Source organism: Musca autumnalis, unplaced genomic scaffold (genome assembly GCF_047663935.1).
Source record: "Musca autumnalis isolate F117 unplaced genomic scaffold, ASM4766393v1 scaffold_5, whole genome shotgun sequence".
Taxonomy (NCBI): domain Eukaryota; kingdom Metazoa; phylum Arthropoda; class Insecta; order Diptera; family Muscidae; genus Musca; species Musca autumnalis.
The window spans coordinates 41561635-41582737 of record NW_027412088.1 but is presented as its reverse complement, the minus strand read 5'-3'; the positions used below and the strand labels follow the sequence as shown (position 1 = coordinate 41582737).

At 36.4% G+C, this 21103-nt stretch overlaps 1 protein-coding gene across 8 annotated transcripts; it reads right to left on the bottom strand.

The window, feature by feature from the left end:
* Positions 1-9545: 9545 nt before the first annotated feature.
* Positions 9546-20618, bottom strand: LOC141405271 (uncharacterized). Of its 8 annotated transcripts, none has more exons than XM_073989445.1 (3): positions 19295-20618; positions 18719-18914; positions 9546-11285 (listed from the first exon to the last, which is right to left on the bottom strand). In XM_073989445.1, the coding sequence occupies exon 3, from the start codon at positions 11283-11285 to the stop codon at positions 10302-10304; it is 984 nt and encodes a 327-aa protein (XP_073845546.1). In that variant the 5' UTR covers positions 18719-18914; positions 19295-20618; the 3' UTR covers positions 9546-10301. The 8 variants fall into 8 exon arrangements, with proteins under 8 accessions (XP_073845546.1, XP_073845548.1, XP_073845547.1 ...); XM_073989447.1 differs by having other exon boundaries at positions 18719-18801; XM_073989446.1 differs by having other exon boundaries at positions 19463-20618.
* Positions 20619-21103: the final 485 nt, after the last annotated feature.

Genomic DNA, 21103 nt, shown 5'->3' with positions numbered 1-21103 from the left:
GTAATTTGGTGTAGAAGTTTCTATTACTCCTAGGATGTTTGGTATTGCAAATGGTCTATATCGATCCACGATCGATTCCCAGACCAGACAACATCATATTTTGAACGGTGCCAAAAATACTCATTAGCGCAATGTTGGCAACATTTCCAGAGTATTCAGTCATGTAAAATTTCTCTACAAAAGGTTTCGGTTTTGGTAGATCCCATATCATTGAGCTAAAATGATTCGGGGTGCACACATTACATACATATGTATATGTTGTTTAAGGACTAGTCTAGGATTGGTGGTAAGTCCATATTGACTGAGATAATTACCATAAAGCTATAAAAACCCTACGACCAGCAATTAAAACTCATAAGGAATGTCCTCGATTTGGTCCAATCTTGGCACATACACGCACAAAAATATATGTTAGAAATATGTTTGGATCCAAACAAAGATTTGTTTGGGACTGATTGCAAACAAATATATGTTTGAATCCAAACAAACATATGTTTGCAACATTTTGTAACATATCTCAATATTATTTGTTTGGGTACTAACATATTTTTTATGTTAGAACATATTTTTTATGGGTGGAGAGAGGATTTTTGTCAAAGAGAGTAACAACAGGGCTCTCGCGGCTGCGGAATGCTGTTTTATAATAAAGAGCTGTGTGTATGGTGTAATAGGAGACCCAGAAGCTTTGGTTGTGCGGTAAAACACTTGTGTTTCATGCTTTGTTGTTGTTAACCAACGTAACAAGCGATGAGGAAAAGAAAACAAGTAAGAACGGCCTTAAGTTCGGCCCGGCCGAACTTCTTATACCCTCCACCACGAGTTGTATTAAAGAAAAATGGAACAATTAGTTTCCTTTCGTTTATAAAGAAGACTAAATACCAAATTTCAGCAATATGGGTAAAACAATGTGGCTAACTTTCAAAATACCTAAATTCGGGAGGCGCTATATGAAGGCGTGGTAAATACCAAATTTCAGCCATTTCAATGGATTATTATGGCAATAACCTTGCAAATACCTAAAATCGGGAAGTACCGTTCTATGGGGACCATATAAGACGTAAGTCTGTACCAACACATTTCTGGGGGAAAGTTGTATACCACCAACAAACACTAAATAAAAAGTTTCACCCATTTCGGAGGAATACTGAGGCCACAACCTTCAAAATACCGAAAATCGGGAGGTACAGTTCTATGGGAGCTATATTAAGGCGTGGACCTGTACCGACAAATTTCATATGGAAAGTTTTGTACCACCAACGAAGACTAAATAAAAAATTTCAGCCATTTTGGAGGAATATTGAGGCCAGAGAAGTTCTATAATTCTTTTTTGAGCACGAAGACTAAATTACTTTCTAAGGGGGCTATTTGAAGACATTGAGCAATACCGAAAATTGTCGGTTGGAAATGTTTATACGCCAACGAAGACTAAATACCAAATTTCAGCCGTTTCGGTGGAATATTGTATATCATCAAAATACGGACCGAAATTTAGGAGGTTCCCTTCTATTGGGTTATATGAAGATGTAAAATTTACCGAAAATTTTCTAGTAAAATGCTTTATACACCTAACGAAAACTTAATACCGAATTTGTGCCATTTCGGTAGAATGTTGAGACCACAAATTTCAAATTACAAAATTCTATCTTAAAAAATTAGAGATCTATATTGATGTCAACTAACAGACGGACATGGTTATATCGACTCGTACTCGTACTCTATTGGGTCTCCGACGAATATTTCGATGTGTTACATACGGAATGACAAATTTAATTATACTCCCCAGACTATGGAAGACGAAAATACCTATGGTTTTTCCAGATCACTTCGTAAAGTGATTTTGTAACGGTAACTATAGAGAAAAATTTATCGGGCATAACTTCTACATTTCACCATTTTCTATTGTCTTTTCATTCGTTGAGAGGGTCGAATGCCAATTTTAATTACATTTTTTATTAATTGGAGTCGAGCTTAATGACCGATTATTTCTGCAAGTGAAAATGGAAAACCGAATACTCGAACCCACACAACCACCACTTGTTTCGCGTTTGGTAGAGGCTAATCAGGTATATCGGCTGTGGAGCGGTTTCGGTTTCATCGAACTTTTCCTCCTTCAAATGCAATTTGTTTTTACTAAGATGGATATTTCTCCATTCATTTGTATGGCTTCCATGACAAACACTTAGCGTAGCCTTTGGAGGTTACGAGTTTTGGCTCTGAACGCTAACACGCTGTGACATCACTTTTTTCATGTATTTTTTCAAGGACGTGGGTTCGAATCCCAGCCTGGCTCAAGCTGACTTTTATATATTTAAAAATTTTTTATTTGAATTTTGAAAATTTTAATTTTAATTAATTTCTCGTTGGAATACTAACTTTCAAATAAGCCATATATTTTAAAATCGGTTAAGAAATGATTAAGTTACTTTGGTGGAAGTGTGAAAGACGTATAAAAACAGGAAAACGATTTTCCTGGGGCTACGTAGAAGTAACACTTAATTTCTTTTCATTTTAGGACTAAAATCTTCCGCCACGCTAACGGAAGAATGTCGCTTTCTTTTAAACAAGGTTTAATACCAATGAAACATCGATATTTTCTACCCATTCAGAACCAATTCAATTGGGCTAGTGTGTGCAGAACCTTCAAAATACTTAAAATCTGAATAATACTTTAAAAGACTTCACAAAATTTCAGACATTTCGGTAACATAATGTGGCTAAAACCTTCAGAATACCGAAAATCGGCCGATTCCGTCCTCTGGGGACTTTACGAATACGTGGACCTGTACTGAATTCTCTTCCAGACTTTTTATACCGACATAAACGACTAAATATCAAATTTCAGCAATTTCGGTGGAAAGTTCTATTTTTCCAACGAAGACTAACTACCAAATGTAAGCCATTTCGGTGGGATATTGAGGCCACAACCTTCAAAATACGGAAAATTGTGAGGTGCCGTTCTATGGGGACTATCTGATGGCGTGGAACTATACCGACAAATTTCAGGTGGAAAGTATAGTACCCCCAACGAAGACTAAATAGAAGCTTTCAAACATTTTGGTGGGATAGTGAGGCCACAACCTTCGAAATACCGAAAAACTTGAGGTACCATTCTATGGGGGCTATATGAAGAGGAACATTTTGTACCCCCAACGAAGACTTAGTACTAAATTTCAGCCATTTCGGTAGGATGTCGAGGCCACAACCTAAAAAATACTAAAAATCGGGAGGTACCATTCTATGGAGGCTATATAAGGACATGGACCTGTACCGACAAATTTCAGGTGGAAAATTGTATACCCCCAATTAAACCCAAATACCAAATTTCAGCAATTTTTGTGTATTAATGAGACTAAAACCTTCAAAATACCGAAAATCGAGAGGTACCGTCCTATGGGGGCTATATCAAATCAGAGCTCCGATTTGCTTGTTTTTACTCGCGAGTGTGAGCAAAAAGTCCCATTTGCTCGTTTTTACTCGCGAGTGAAAAAAACCTGCGAGTGGGAGTACTCGAAGAGTGAGAGTTTTATAAGAAGTTTACTCTCCACTATTTTGTTTTATTTGGGAGCACTCGCAAGTACTCTGGGTTTAAAAATAAAAGTGGGAGTGAAAATACTCGAAATAGAGTACGAGTTAACTCGAAGATTAAAATCGAGTAAAAATGAAGTGATATATTTTTGGACAAATTTGTGTGTAGTATTGGGGGGTGGTAGTAGAGGTGGTCAACTTACCCCACACCATATTTTCTATATTTCATGCCAAATTATAGTTAGTTACGACTGAAATTTTAACTAAAAACATCAAAATATCTGAAATCGGGCGGATATCAAACCTTCATATGGGGATGAGCCACCATCCTATAGTACTGGAAAAAAACTGGTTTAATGAAGTCAATTGTGGTCGATGCTCCTTCAAACACGAACGTCGTTCAAAAACGGCCGTTGTGCCAGAAAACGCTGATGCCATGCTTGAACTGATACTGCAAGATCATCACGTGACATACTGTGAGATAGAGACATCCTTGGGCATTTCTTCCACCAGCGTACATTCGATCGGGTTTGTTCACGTTGGATCCAGCACAATTTGGCAATCCCTCAAATAAAGCTCGATTGGTCGATTGCACGATGGGGCCAATGACAGGTTTTCGAGGCAACAAATCTCTGGGGCAAGCTAGATCTTCCAAATTTTGTACAGATGTTTATAATGGGCTTAGAAACTAATATGCCAAATTTGGTTCATATCGGTTCATATATACATATAGCTGCCGTATATATGTTCGCCCGATTTTAAGCAATTGATGGACCAAACACACAAATTCTGCCCAATTTTTATGCAATTTGGAAAATACCACGGAATTAGGACTACAAATAAGTTTGCCAAGTTATATTGAAATCGGTTCAGATTTTGATATTGCTCCCATATATATTTTCGCCCGATTTTAGGTATTTGGTGCACCAATCCCGCTATGTATGTCCAATCTTGATGAAATTTGAAATGTGTGACGGATTTTGGTCTAGAAACATTTCATTTCATGGTTTTGTCTGTGGTTTGTTATAAGTTAATAAAAAAGGTTCCAAATTTAGTAAAAATCGGCTAAGATTCCGCCACAAAAGCCAAAGTTTGCGATATATTTGAAATTATATATTATTACTAGCTGACCCGGTTCCGCGTTGCTGGCCCGACGTTTTGGATTTCCGTGTAAGGCTTAGTAATCTATCTACAATTTGTCTATCTAATATTGATACCTCCAGATATTCGAACCTAATTGACGATAAATCGACGTATTGGTAAAACCCTCATGCAATGATATCTATAGGTTTAAAATAGAAAATTACTTTAATTATAGCCTCCACCATAATATGAAGGGTATAATTAACTTTATGATTCTGTTTGTAACACATCGGAATATTCTTCGGAGAACCTATAAAGTATATATTCGTGATCAACATACAAAATAAGTGAATATAACGATGTCCGTCTATCTGTTGAAATCAAGGTACAGCTCGCGATATTTTACATAGGGCTTTTCAATTTGGTAAATAAGTTTCTATTTTTTTCGTAGTAAGTTTGGTATTGAAAATTGGTTATATCAGTCCACATTTTGATATAGCACCGACTGACCGCCCGATTTTTGGAATTTTCTAAAACCTTGAAAATTATCCACATTATCCTACCGAAATGACAATACTTTAGTATTTAGCTTCCCTTAGAGGCATAACTCATTTTTGCAAAGGATTATCAGCACAGGTCCACGTTTGGATAGAACTACCCTAGAACGGTACCGCCCGAGTGTCGATAATTTGGAAGTTTTAATCTCATTATCCCACCGAAATGGCTGCAATTTGGTATTTAGCATTCAGTGTGGGTATACTTACTTAGCGAGCCCATTACTAAGAAAAGATCTCCAATTCTCTCTGTTTGTTGCTTCGCACTCTGGAATACCGCGCCTTTTCATCTCTTCATCCACTTGTTTGCGCCATCCATTTTTTGGCCTGCCAATTCTGCGTGCACCGCAAAGCGGTTCGCATTTACACACTTTTTAGGTGGGTATAATTCAGTGTGGGTATAAAATATAGAATATTCGGTACAGGTCCAGGTTTCTAAATGGTCTTCATTGAACGGTACCTTTATTCATACGAAATGGCTATAATTGGTACTAAGTCTTCCTTGGGAGTATAAACCATTTCTGCAGAGAATTGTCGGCATATAGGACGGTACCTCCCGAGTTTCGATAATTTGGAGGTTTTAGTCTCATTATCCCACCGAAGTGGCTATGGCAATTTAGTGTGTTGTCTTCATTGTGGGTATAAAACATTCCCGCATAGAATATTCGGTAGAAGTTTTTTGTGTAGCCTATTTGGAGGTATCAACTATTTTAGCAGAGAATTGTCGGTATAAATCCATGTTTTCATTCATAAAACGATACCTACCGAGTTTTGTTTTAGCCACATTATTCAACCGGAATGGCTTAAACCTGATTTCAATATAAATTATGGTGGCGTGCATAAAAGATGGGGCCGGTCGAACTTAACGTCGTTTTTACTTCTTGTTAACAGAGAGATGTTTCATTGAAAACGTTATTATTTTGCACTCCTAAACATGAAAACATTTGTGATTCATAAAAAATGACTTCAAAATGCTATTGGGTTTATCTGGACTTTGCTGTATTAAAAAAACGTGGTCTTGATCGAGTTATTCTAAGCACTGAAGTCAATGTTCATGCCATGTTTGTTGGCTCACTTACAAAATTTGTAAATCTAATCAGTAAGAATAAAGTTTTCAAAAATTGGACGCAATCGCGGTATTCTGCTTCCAAAACACCCATTAATGGCAGGGGCCACAATCGCAATTGTATTGAGTACGAATACGTCTAATAATCTCTGATATTTAGCGTTTTGTTAAAACCCGTTGTTGGGGAGGTCCCCCACACCTTCAATTTTCGGTATTCTCCGACCTACACACAATTTCATCCAATTCGGACCAGCCGATTCGGAACTTTTATTTAGGAAATCATGCCAGTCTTAAAAAAACCCCATATACATTTAGATAGGTTATATATACACCGAATTGCTGGTCCATCGCTTTAGTGTGCATTGGTCACATTTTTTAGACGTTCTAGTTATTTAACCATCTATGAAATTATGTTTTGCCTGATTTCTCAATCGATTTTTTGGAATTTCGGTCAAGGGACATTTAACATTATTTGGGTTGTACTGTACTCCAAAATGTGGGGTTGATCGCGCTTTCCCAATTATTGGAGCCAGTGTTTATAGCGTTTTTGTAGTCACGCTTACTAAAATTAAGGATATTACCTATAATTATACATTTTAAAAAAATTGGGCTGACCGCGATATTCCACTTCCGATATGACCATTCAGGATCAAGACAGTCATTACCATATTATTGCAATAAATTTTTAAACAATACGTTCAAAATTATCTTTCATTTCACGTTTTCTTAAAAAAAAATTGTTGGGGAGGTACCCTGGTCACTCCACTGACCAGTATAAAAAATAGCTAAAAACCTATTCTCAGACCTAAAAGTTCCACATACAAAATTTAATTTCGAACATCATGGCAGTCTCGAAGAATCTTCTATATATATAACCAGTAAGGAAAGGATCAAAGTCGGGCGGGGCCGACTATATGATACCCTACACCACTGTGAATATGTAAAATATAAAACGGAGCTATATCCAGATCTAAACCGATTTTGATATAATTTGGCACATTTATTTCCAGACCGAATTCAGTCACACATTCCAAATATCATTGAAATCCGACTTATATAGCGTGTTTGGAGCAGCAAATACGCGAAATCGGCCGAAAATATATATGGGTGCTATATCCAAATCTGAACCGATTTCGATATAATTTGGCACATTTATTTCTAGACTGAATTCAGTCACACATTCCAAATTTCATCGAAATCGGAAATATATAGCGTGTTTGGTACAGAAAATACGTGAAATCGGCCGAAAATATATATGGGAGCTATATCCAAATCTGAACCGATTTCTATATAATTTGGCACACTTATTTCTATACCAAATTCAGTCAAACATTCCAAATTTCATTAAAATCGGACGTATATAGCGTGATTGGTACATCGCATACGTGAAATCGGGCGAACATTTATATGGGAGCTATATCCAAATCTGAACCGATTTCGATATAATTTGGCACATTTATTTTTAGACCAAATTCAGTCACACATTCCAAATTTCATCGAAATCGGACATATATAGCGTGTGTGTTACAGAAAATACGTGAAATCGGCCGAAAATATATATGGGGGCTATACCAAAACTTGGACCGATATAGCCCATCTTCGAACTTGATCTTCCGACGGCTAAAAAAATGGTATTCCCCAATTTTCAGCGAAATCGGTCAACAAATGCGACCTGTACGTTGCGAACGGACGGACGGACGGACGGACATGCATAAATCGACTCAGAAAGTGATTCTATGTATATCCCTAGAAGGAACTATGGGTCTATCTCGCTTCCTTTTGTATGTTACATACAAATGCACTAACACATAATACCCCTTACCACATAGTGGTGTAGGGTATAAAAATGGTGTAAAAAATGTATAGTAATTCATAAAATGAGAACGGCTAGGCCGATTTCTGCAAAATTTTCTGTCAGTTATTCGCATTTTCGAGGAGAAGGTCTTTGCGGAAGAAAATTTTGGAAAATCCCTCTGGAAAAGTCGGAAAATTGGAAAAATCGAAAATTGAGTTTTTGTATGAAATTTTATTCCTTAATAGCGAGATGAAGTTCGCCGGGTCTGCTAGCTTTATATATATATTGATAGATTATATACGTCTATTAAATTTTTCCGAAATCCAATTGGTAACATTAATGGGTTTCCGATTATTAGCCAACAAAAACATACAAATGTCCATATTTTTAAGAATTACGACATCTGAAATCAGATTTTTATGAAAAGGCGCAGATAGGCGCAGCTAATTTTTTCACAAAATGATAGTACACATTAATACCTTTCACCACATATATATATATATATATATATATATATATATATATATATATATATATATATATATATATATATAATATCCTAGATCTACCTAGATCTCAAAAGTTATACTCCAGAGAACACATGAATAACAAAGCAAAATACTCCAAAAAAGACATAACATCTTTTCTCAAAAATACATTTACCACACATAACATTTTTATTATTTGTTAACATTATCTTATTTTACACACCCGTTGAAGAGCTTTCCATGTTTAAAAAATATAAATATGTTGAAATGTTCTTTTGGGCGCCTAAAATGCTTTCACTACTTATTTATAATGAATGTCGGAAAATGATGCATAAGAATATACATATGTCACCGTTGCCAGATCAGTATGTCGCTATGTGATGTTACCAGATTGATTTATTTTCTTATTTTTAGTGATTCACAGTGTTGGCAATCGAAATCCGTTAATATTTTTTTCAAATTGTTCACTTCAAAAATTGACTTTTTGCCTCGAAAACCTGCTATTGGCCCCATCGTGGATTGGTTCAAAGAAATGTTGAAATCGCGGTGCTTTAAAAGACGTTTATAATATCGACACAGGTGATAAATCATGGATCTATGCGTATAAGCCCGAAACAACACAGCAATCGACCATGAGGGTCTTCGGAGATGAACCAAATCCAGCGAAAGTTGTTCATGGAAAAAGCACTGCGACGAGTATACTGCTTGAGGAAAGTAGAACGGTAAATTTTGAGTGGTATATCACAATTTGTTTGCTTGAAGTCTTCGGACATTACAGAAGACGAATCATAATGCACCATATCAATGCGAGCTCTCACAAATCGATTTGAATCAGCGCACACTGGTCGCAACCACTGATCTAGCGGCATCAAAAGTCAAAAATCGAACTACAAAATTGCGAAATATTTTCCATTGTATCGATTACAGACACTTCGCAGACAAAGATTTTGTTTTTTAATTTTTGTTGTTGTAAATATTCACTCTGTTTATTTACAAACCTTTTGTATTTTTTATTCGTAAATAATAAGTAAGTATTTTGTGGTTTTAAATTTCAAATGTTTGGTTTTATTTTGTGTTGTAATTCAATGAGTGTTATGTGTGTGTGTATGTACAATGTGTGTTGATTTTATCTAGGCTTTGTAATGCAATTTATGTTTTTTTTTTAGCACAATGTAGGTTAAGTTTTAACTAGGTTTATACTTCAAATTCTTTTTAGTTTTTAGGTAATTCTTTAGTATAGTTTTTAGATTTTTTATTTAGTCACAAATTTTAGGTAGATGTAAGTTTTAATGTAATATTTAATGTAATAATTTATTTTCAGGGAAGTGCAATGTGTAGGTTAATTAACAAATTTTATTCATAAGTAGATAATTTGTACTTGTTGTATTTTCAATTCAGTGTTGTATGTTAAGATTAATTCTATGTTCAATGTTTTTTTATGTGTATTTACAAATTTAATGTTTAATTTTGTGTTTGTTAATGTATCAAAAAATAGTGTAAGTAATTGTGACTGTTTGTACTTTTCACGGGGGATCACGATCGAGCGCTTTGAAGATTACTAACGAACTGAACTTGCTCTCCGTTGTTGTCGACATCATCAGCTCTCCGTATTCCAGGATTCATGGGAAGGCAGTGGAAGGATTACATTGGTTAGCGGACTCACGTATGTATATATATATGTAAATGTTCCGCTAGCCAATGTTGAAAAAGCAACCGAACAGTTGTGCTCATAAGTATGGTCCCAGACCATACATTCTCCGCCCCCATGACGTCGTGCTTATCTCATCCTTCTAGTTGACTGGCATGTTTCTAATTGGCCCCGCGAAGACGTAGCCCAAGTTGGTATTGAAGGCCTTGACATCACCAACCCCAGCCGCCGTAGAGCCTTCCTTTATTATCGCCGAGTATGTGTCTGCCCCCAGCTCTAAATCGATGGGAATGTTGCTTCTTGGGTCTGGGTCCGCTATAGCTTCATCCGTAAAGTATGATGTAGGGTTCTCTATGAGTGGGTCAGAATAGAGTCTTCGTGGTAATTCGTCTGTTACTAGCGCATTAACCTTTAGTGCCCAGGTTGAGTTAGTGCGTCGGGCCATTATCTTGAAAGTTGTAAATCTTCGCCCTTGGTACGTAAAGGACCGCAACCCTACGCGCTGGAATGTGGAATATGCAATGCGCGTCATTACTGCTGATTGGCTTACCAAAGCTCTCATATTGTAATATGTGTCCATCTCATCAGTCTTAAGGCGAATCATTGCCGTTGGTAAAAACACCAAGTCCCAGGTGAAAACTGGTTCCACTACTGCTACTGCAGGCTGCAAGCTGTCGTTTAATTGCGGGGCGCCATGCAACAACGTGTGATGCCTGTAATCACAACGCTTGCATCCAGTTATACAAGGGCAGTCAGGGGCAAGGTGGCTCCTAGCCAGACAGTTTCGACAATATCCCCTGCGCTCTACTGTCTCGTACCTTTGATAGGGAGTTTTTTCTCGGAATCGCTGGCAGCCGCTCAACGCGTGATCTTGTTGGCACAGGCCACACGCATATTGCCAATGGCTTGGTCTCACTCTGGGGAGATTCCTGTTATCTGACCGGCTCCGTTGACGACGTTCAGGGCTTGGGCGACGTTCAGCTGCACGGGCTGGTCGGTTCGTAGACTGATGGCGGGATGGGCGTTGTTCGGGACTTCGTTCGTTGACAAGGCGGCGGGACTCTCGGCGTTCGGGGCGGCTGGGGCTTGCTTCGACTTGCCAGTCGTTTGGTAGGTAGGCTGCCATCTGTAAAAAAAGAGAAGAAGGAGTACATAGTTCTTTTTTTAAAAGGAGGTCCGACTAACTAGTCGGAAAACAACTTAACCACCTTCGTTATGGGTCGACTGATGTCACCACCAGCAGTCTTTATATCTACCACCCTTACGTTTTGGTCTGTTCCCTGATGGGTCTTTATAATCCGCCCTAACTTCCATTCAGTTGGGGTCAAACGTTCATCTTTTATTACAACTAAATCACCCTCTTTAATGTTGTCTCTTTGATACTTCCATTTGGTGCGTCGATGGAGTTCTTGTAGATATTCTGTTTTCCATCTATTACAAAAGTACTGAGAAATAATTTTTAAGCGCTTCCACCTATTAACCAGGCTTTCATCCTGGTCTGAAACATCGGGTTCTGGTGGGGCTAGAATTGGGGTACCAATTAGAAAGTGAGCTGGGGTCAAAGGCGACAAATCGCTAGGATCGTCACTAGCTGGACTCAAGGGTCTCGAATTAAGACAAGCTTCTATCTTTGATAAAATGGTGGAAAACTCCTCAAAAGTAAAAGTCATTTTTGGAACGCATTTCTTCAAATGCGTTTTGAAAGACTTCACTCCGGCCTCCCACAAACCTCCCATGTGTGGAGCGCCGGGTGGAATGAACTTCCAATCGAGGTTCTGATGTGAATTCTGAGTAATCGCTTTAGTTTTTAATTCTTTCATGAACAAGAGTCTATCTTTCTTCAGAACATCGACTGCTCCAACAAAATTAGTTCCATTGTCGGAGTACACGCAAGATGGGCATCCACGCCTACTAATGAATCTGGAAAATGCCGCTAAAAAAGACTGAGTCGAGAGATCACTGGTTGGTTCGAGGTGTATAGCTTTTGTAGCAAAGCATACGAAAAGGCACACATATCCCTTTGTAATAAGACATGCTCTACCAGTAAAGTTTCGTATGCTGAAGGGTCCCGCAAAATCTACGCCAGTATTAGTGAACGGTCTAGTTAGCAAAGTCCTTTCTGGTGGGAGTGAAGCCATAATCTGATTTTCTGTTCGCTTCTTGTGCAGAATGCAAACTCTGCAATTACGTATCGTCTTTTTTATCAACGACTTGAGTCTGGGTATACAAAATCCGGACCGTAAAACTCTTAACATCAATTGGTTCCCACCATGTAAAGTCACCTTGTGTGTATGTTCGACGAGTAAAGTAGTAAGTTTCGCATTGTGAGGAAGAATTATTGGGTGTCTTTCTTCAAAAGTGAGCGCCGGGGATTGTACGAGTCTCCCATGAGCTCTCATAATGCCTTTCGGGTCTAAGTATGGGTTCAAAGATAGCAATGGACTCTTTGAAGGTATTCTAGATTTCTTCTCTAACGCTTGAATTTCTTCTGGAAAAAAGAAACGCTGGGTACGAATTATACTGGCCCGTTTGCCAGCCTGAATTTCATCAGCAGTGAGGTCTACTTCAGAAGTTAGTGGATTTTGTCGACATACGAGGGTGTTTTTCCAAAATCTGAGTGCTTGCGCATATGCTCTGTATACTCTTGTTAGTGAAGATATGTGTCTCATGGGGTCCTTCTCAATCATTTCATCAGTATTTAACATCAGAACTTTCGAAGTTTTTGCCTCTAATGTAACATCACTTACTTCCTTTGATGGCCAACTATCCTTGGGTAATTTTAACCAATCAGGTCCATTCCACCATAGCTGATGGCTATTGAGTTCGCTAGGTGAGCATCCTCGGCTGGCAATGTCTGCTGGGTTATCTTTCGAGTCAACATGCGCCCAATTTTCTATTCCCACATTTTCAATAATCTCTGATACACGATTGCCAACAAAAGTCGACCAATGGCAAGGTGGTTTCTTCAGCCAAGCAAGAACTATTGTTGAGTCTGTCCAATAGTGTACGTTGAATTTGGAGATTTGAAGATTATTTAATATCGATGAAGACAATTTTGATAGCAGTACTGCTCCACAAAGTTCGAGTCTTGGCAGTGAAATTTTCTTAATTGGGGCAACTCGTGTCTTAGCAGTTAACAAGGAGGTTTGGATTTCATTACTAGTATTTCGGACTCTAATATATAATGCTGCTGCATATGCGCTCTCAGAAGCGTCACAGAATCCGTGAATTTCCACGTCGCTGTCTGGAGTGAAGTGTATCCACCGTGGAATCTTTAAATTTCCAATATCTCCACTATTCTTTACAAAATTCTGCCAATTCATGAGAGTAATTGTCTTCAGTATGTCATCCCAGTTAATCTTGTCCAACCAAATTTGTTGCATCACTAATTTGGCGACTATTACAATGGGAGCCAGCCACCCACATGGGTCGAACAGTTTGGCTATTATCGATAGGACTTCTCTCTTAGTATATGATGTTTTAATTTCCATTGTGGGCGGTGTAAACGAGAAAAAATCTCCAGATATATTCCATTTTATTCCTAGTGTCTTCGTTGAGGCATCATCGGAGATATCAAGCGAATTAACAGGATTAAGTTTTTCTTTCGGTAAGTCGCTGATTAACTTTGGGTCATTGGCAGTCCACTTCATCAGCTCAAAGCCAGCTGATTCCATGGCAGCTGTTAACTCCTTGCGAGATTTAACAGTATCCTCTAATGAATGACCTCCAGCTAGAACGTCATCCACGTATAAGTTTTCCAAAATAACTTTCGAGGCAATTGGGTACGTATCTTTTGTGTCTTCAGCTAATTGTATAAGTGTTCGAAGTGCCAAGAATGGTGCGCAGTTTACGCCAAAGGTAACGGTCTGTAATTCGTAATCTTCTACCGGGTCAGACGGAGATTTTCTGAATAATATTCGTTGAAATTTAGTTTGAGTAGGGTCCAACAATATTTGCCGGTACATCTTGGTAACATCGGCATTATAAACGTGTCGGAAAAACCTCCACTTCAGCACTTGCAGCACTATATCTTGCTGTAAAACTGGACCCGCATATAAATTATCATTAAGGCTTCGTTTATTTGAGGTTGGACTTGATGCATTGAAAACAACTCGTAATTTTGAAGTAATCTTTTCGGGTCTAATAACTGCATGGTGCGGCAGGTAGTAGTTTGGAGTCTTGGATATGTCATTTGAAGAAATCTTTCTCATGTGTCCCAGCTCGAGATATTCCATAATTGTGTTGTCATATAATTCTTTAATCTCGGGGGTCTTCATGAGCTTTCTCTCCATTCTGTAAAATTGAGCAAGAGCAATGTTTCTAGAGTCTCCAAGTTCCTCACATTTTTTAAAGGGGAGGGTCACTATGTATCGCCCTTCCGTGTTCCTTTTAGTAGTATCCACGAAGTTTTGCTCACAAAATACATCCTCATCTGATCTCAAAACTTGTTTTGGGGTCTCCTCCACCTCCCAAAAACGTGTTAGAATCTTCTCGATTGATACTGTATTGCAAAGTGATATTTGTCTTCTCTTTTGAGTCTCATCCTGCAAGGGTCCGCCAATTATCCATCCAAAAACGGTTTTTTGGGCCAAAAGGGATCCAATTGACTTCATAGGTGTTCCAATTGTAAATATTAGGGGTCCTATGTCCATCCCTATTAGGAGATCAACTGGTTGGCTGACGTAAAATTTCGGGTCTGCTAATTCCAAGTTCGTAGCATCGCGCATTTGTGTTTTTTCTAAAGTATATGGCGGTAAATTCGAAGGCAAAGATTTCAAAACAGGGGCCCAAACTTCCAGTTTAAAATTTGGGTCTAGCTTAGATCGTAGTTTAAAAACGCATGCTTTAGCAGAAGTTTCCGAAATGAGTTGGTTTATTCCAGTAACATGAACAAGATTTCGTTTTGTTGGCAAATTTAAACGATTTTTTAACTTCTCAGTAATGAATGTAGATTGTGATCCTGAGTCAATTATCGCACGAGCATCGTAATAATGACCATTAGCCTCAATTTGTACTACGGCTGTGAAAAGTAAAGTATCTCCGGGATGTTGATCTCTATTTCCACCATCCTGGAGAGTCAAAGTTGTGATATTTTCTGCTTCTTGGTTTGTTGTGGACTGTATAAGTGTCGTAAGAGCGGCAGCACTGGTACTAGGTCGTGCTTCCTCTTGAACTGTAGTCTGTATTGCAGATAGGGTCTCCTTTCCCTTGTGTAGTAGTGTATGGTGTTTCAAATTACAAGTTCTGCATCCAAAACGACTTTTGCATTCTTTCACGCCGTGGTTCGTAGATAAGCAATTATAGCAGAGGTGTGAGATTTTTACAACATGAATCCTGTCATTCACATTTTTAGCCAGAAACTGTGGGCAATCTCGTATAAAATGATTAGCTTTGCAAATTTGACACGAATTTTGATATTGTGTCTTGGGCTGCTGAGAAGCATTTGCATTTAATGTACCCTTCGAACTCTGAGCCTTCTGATTTATATTAGTTTGAAAGCTGCTTGTGAACTTCATTTTCTTCGAATTATCTTGTCTGTATGGAGTTTGTTGATTTTGTTTCGAAAAATTGGGCCTTATGTTTCCCACAGATTCCAAAGTTTTGAATTTGTGAGTCAAAAAGTTATTGAAATCGTTCCACGTTGGCAGTGTCTTGCAATCTTCAAGAGTATTCTCGAATTCTTCTAAAAATGTTCTTGGAAGTTTGCTGGAACAAATATATGTTAATATTGGGTCCCATCCTGAAACTTCGACCTTAAGAGTTTCCAGAGTTTGAATGCAGCTATTCACTGTTCGCTGTAACTTTTGAATACTGTGACTTGAGTCTGAAGTGACGTTTGGTAAATTGAATAAAATTTTCAGTTGCTCGTTCACCTGCATCCTCTTATTTTCATATCTGTCGGTTAAAATCTTCCAAGCTAGCTCAAATCCGTCATTTGTAAGAGGAACATGGCTTATTAATTCTCTTGCTTCTCCAGAAGTCTTCTGGGTCAAGTGAAAATATTTCTCCACATTACTCAACTTTGAGCCTCTAATGTAGATTGCGGTAAATAAATCACGGAAACTCGGCCAGGCATTATAACCTCCCTTGAAAACGTCTGTGTCACATGCTGGTAGTCTTGAAATTGCTGTAGAATCATTTTGCTTCTGCGCCAACAGGGTCTCTCGTTTTATTTTCTCCTCTGATTCCTTCTGCTTTAGCGTCTGAATTTGTCCATTGACTGCTGCAATCGCCTTTTTATAAACATCAATTGCCTCTAAATAATGTGTCCTCAGCTTGTTTTTATCGATTGGTTTTTGTCCCTCTCCTGGCTCATAATCGCGGCATTCCACATAAGCTTTCTTTACTTGGTCGTAAAAAGAGTTAAGTTCCACTCGTGATGCCTCCAGGCTATGTATGTCGTCATCAGTGTTCGCAATGCTTAAAATTGAAACGTAATCCTGCAAGTCATTAACGCAGTTTGCAAATTTTGTGCACTTAGTTTTATCCATCCTTTTTGTAACGAGGGTCAGACTTTAGAACAAATTTTTGTTTTACAAAGGTTTGACAAAGTTGCCCTTTACGAGGACAAAGTGTTATTTTTCTTGGGTGTTTAAACAAATCAAGAATTTTGTCTTTGCAAAATTTTGTTGTTAATTCCCAATTAAGTTGATTGACGACAAGTGGATCTAATTTTGTGGAGAGCCTTCGAGTCCAAAGAATATTTGATATGAAATATCCGAAAGAAAAGCCAGAAAAACAGTCCAAATTGGATTATAAAAAACCGCTAAGGAAAATTGTTTAGATGAGTCAGAGAATTTATAAACGGCTATTCCTTTGTTTCCACGAAAGATTTTGTGCAAATACAATAGACGATAGCAAAAAAAACACAGACAAATTATTTTCAATTCAAAAAAATTCCAAAAAAATATCCGACAAGAAAATGTGTGCTGGGTTGCACAGAAGAAATGGTAAGATACAGAGAGTTTTGCGGCAAAAGAACAATAAAATCACTTAATTCCTTTGGTAGGAGGATTTTATTATATGTTGTAGCTCTAAAAACAATATGATGTAGTGTCGAAACCAAAAATTAATCAAATCAGAAAATTTAAGAATCCCAGCAAAATGTTTCAATCTCGAACAAAGTTTGGGTCAGCGGCAAAAATTCAGCAAAATAAATGAAAAATTCCAATTGTATCCAACAAAGAATGATTTGGGTCAAATGTTTCAGCAAGGTATAATGTAAATTTTAGCTTTCAAAGAAAAATATTTTAGCAAAATGTTGTAAAAAACCCACAGTAAAATGTTTCAACAAAAGAATTCAAGAAAGATGAAAATATTTCGTATCAAGAACAAAAATTTCCATCAGCAAGAATTCAAAAAGTGTTCAAAAATTTTCAAAGATTTTGTATAAGTTCAGAAATTTTCATAAAGTTGTTTAAATTTGGGTTAAGTGTTTTCAAAGAAATGTATAGAAATGTTTAAGTATATTTTTTAAGGTTAGTTAACCAACAAATGCTTTATAAATTTTTTTTTTTAAAAAATGATCAAATTTTTGTGGTTAGTTAAGCTCAAAATATTTTAGCGCTTGTCCACCAAACGCCGCCAATTTTTCCAAATAGTCCCAAAATTGATGTATTGGGATGCTAATATGGCGATTATATGCAAATGTTTAACAATGTTCAAATGTGTCTGAGTCTCTATGTAACAAATATTGTAGGGTTATGTATGAGTCTTTAATAAACGGCGATTCTTTTCCAAAAAATTCCCACAAAAATATATGTAAAAATTGCAAGGTTATGGTTGTTAAACTATGACGCCAAAAAGTTGCGCCAAAGTTTGCATATAAACGCTAAGTATGTTTGTATTGTAATTGTTATGTAAATTTTTCTCCAAAATGTCTGCTAAGTTCATGTAAATTATTGTGTCACAATTATGACGCCACAAATTTGCGCCAAAATCGTAAAAATAAACGCTTTTTATGTAATCGACGAGAATATTCCCAAAAAATGAGAGCAAGATTCCAAATGACAAGCAGTAATTTCCAAAAAAAATCAATAATTTCAAGGAAAATTGATTTAAATAGTGTATATGAGAATATGTAAGTATTTTTCCTCAATATGTTTTCAAAAAGTTGTATATAAAAACTTTTATTATGCCGGGTCAATTCTACAAAGGTCTCACTGTAAACGGACAGACAAAGAGAGTGACAAGAGAGTATATTTCTTTCCAAATATTCCAATTTTTCCAGTAGAATTATGTCCCTTTAAAAACACACTGGTAATTTCCCAATTTTTGGAAGAAATTTCCAAATTTTCCAAATATTCAAGAAGAGAGATCGAGAGTTATGTATGTATGTGTAAAAGTGTGGACGTATTTGTGTATTCCCACGAACTAGAAAGGGTCAACATCAGTCCTTGGTTGCAAAATGTTGTTAAACTAGGGTCAAAGGGGTCAAATTGTATGTTTTATAGCGTTTTCATCATAAAGGTAGAGTGTCGGTGTCAAATTTCGCCGAACCCTGTAGTCCTTTTTCGATTCCACGCTTTTCAATGCACAAAAAAACTCATTGGTACTCACGTTGACTCTCTATGTAAAGTTGGGAGTATGTCTTTATGTGTGTTTGTCCGTCCAGTGCTTCTTCTTCCTCTTTGTTTTGGCGCCTTGTGTTGGTATTGTTGGGTTATAGAATTTTGTTTTTACCGAACCGATAATTAATTATTGAATATTTGTTGTTTATGTTTGTTGACAAAATGTAAAGGGTCAGTAAGGGAGTCTTGTTTTGTGAAAATTTGGAATGAAAAATAGCTCTTTATCAATGTTGTCTTATGACTTTTATTTCCATTAAAAAAGTTTTCATTTCAAATTTTCATAGAACAAGAATTGAACCCCTTTTTGTATTTTATCCGTAGTTTTTAGCAATGTTCCACTGTAATGTGTCACTATTTTTTTTCTTTTGGGTCGCACTTATTGTTCTTATTGTGTTATGTGGTTATATTGTTGCACAAGAATTATGTCACTTTTATTATTAAGTTTCACTGTTTATTTTATTTGTGGCCCACTGTATATTTGTAGATTTGTGTTTGTTGTTGTAATTCACAGTTTGTTGATGTTTTTAGTGTTTTCAATATTATTAAAAAAAATAAAATTATTAACTTTAAATTTTTGACAATAATCACTGGGACCACTGTATGTTATTCTTTCTAAGCGTTTTTTTGTCTCACACAATATGTTTCTATTTTTCTTGTTCTTTACACTGGATGTTTCCAAACTAAGTTCCAGAAATCACTGTTCGTATTGTTGTTGTATTTAATGTAATTTTACCGGCGTTTTACTCTCTTATTGGAACACTTCATTTTTTATAATTTTTGCTTTTTCACTTTTTCCACTGTCACTCTTTTGTTCCAAAATATGTTTTTTTTGTTTTTGTATTGTTGTGTCAATCTTTTGTTGGTAATTTTGTTAATTTTTTTCACTAATAATTTTTAATTGTCACTTGTTTACTGTTTGGTGTCGTTATTTTTGCATATTTTCTTTTGCTGTTCAATTAGGTAGCTATTCACAGAAATGAACCATGTGTTCAAGTTCACTTTTTTAATATAATGAACTAGTTATTTGTGATTGAAAATTTTTTATGTTATCACTTTTTCGATAAAAACTTTCACTTTTAGCAATTTTTTATGATTAAAAAAACACTATCTGGCTCGATATGGACCAAATGTTTATTTACAAACCTTTTGTATTTTTTATTCGTAAATAATAAGTAAGTATTTTGTGGTTTTAAATTTCAAATGTTTGGTTTTATTTTGTGTTGTAATTCAATGAGTGTTATGTGTGTGTGTATGTACAATGTGTGTTGATTTTATCTAGGCTTTGTAATGCAATTTATGTTTTTTTTTTTAGCACAATGTAGGTTAAGTTTTAACTAGGTTTATACTTCAAATTCTTTTTAGTTTTTAGGTAATTCTTTAGTATAGTTTTTAGATTTTTTATTTAGTCACAAATTTTAGGTAGATGTAAGTTTTAATGTAATATTTATTGTAGGATAATTTATTTTCAGGGAAGTGCAATGTGTAGGTTAATTAACAAATTTTATTCATAAGTAGATAATTTGTACTTGTTGTATTTTCAATTCAGTGTTGTATGTTAAGATTAATTCTATGTTCAATGTTTTTTTATGTGTATTTACAAATTTAATGTTTAATTTTGTGTTTGTTAATGTATCAAAAAATAGTGTAAGTAATTGTGACTGTTTGTACTTTTCACGGGGGATCACGATCGAGCGCTTTGAAGATTACTAACGAACTGAACTTGCTCTCCGTTGTTGTCGACATCATCAGCTCTCCGTATTCCAGGATTCATGGGAAGGCAGTGGAAGGATTACATTGGTTAGCGGACTCACGTATGTATATATATATGTAAATGTTCCGCTAGCCAATGTTGAAAAAGCAACCGAACAGTTGTGCTCATAAGTATGGTCCCAGACCATACACACTCAGTTATTCACTATCAAATGCAAGAGTTTTTGTTGCATCAGATTTTAAAAAATTGTTGCAAAAAATTTACTTCATATTTGTTTAAATGTTAAATGCATTCGTAATGAAACTGGACAAGATTTATATTTAATTAATAGCAGAGGATGAGATTTAAATTATAAAAATTAGTTTGGGGCCTGGAGGTACTTAGTTATATAGCAAGAAATTTTCAAAAAATTCAATTTTTTTGTGTTTTTATGGGTTGTACGCGCTTGTTCCACAGAGTGCATCTTGTAAACTTAGCCGAACTTAGGTTCCGTTAATTTTTTGGGGAAAGAAATTGGACTCTCTGGATACGGAATAACCACATTTGGGCTGCAAATATTTGCAAATCTTTTGATGACTGCACTTTTAAAAAAAGGAATTTTGCATGAAATTCATACAAATTTAGCTGTGCATTTGTATGGGAGCTAAATCAAAATATGGACCT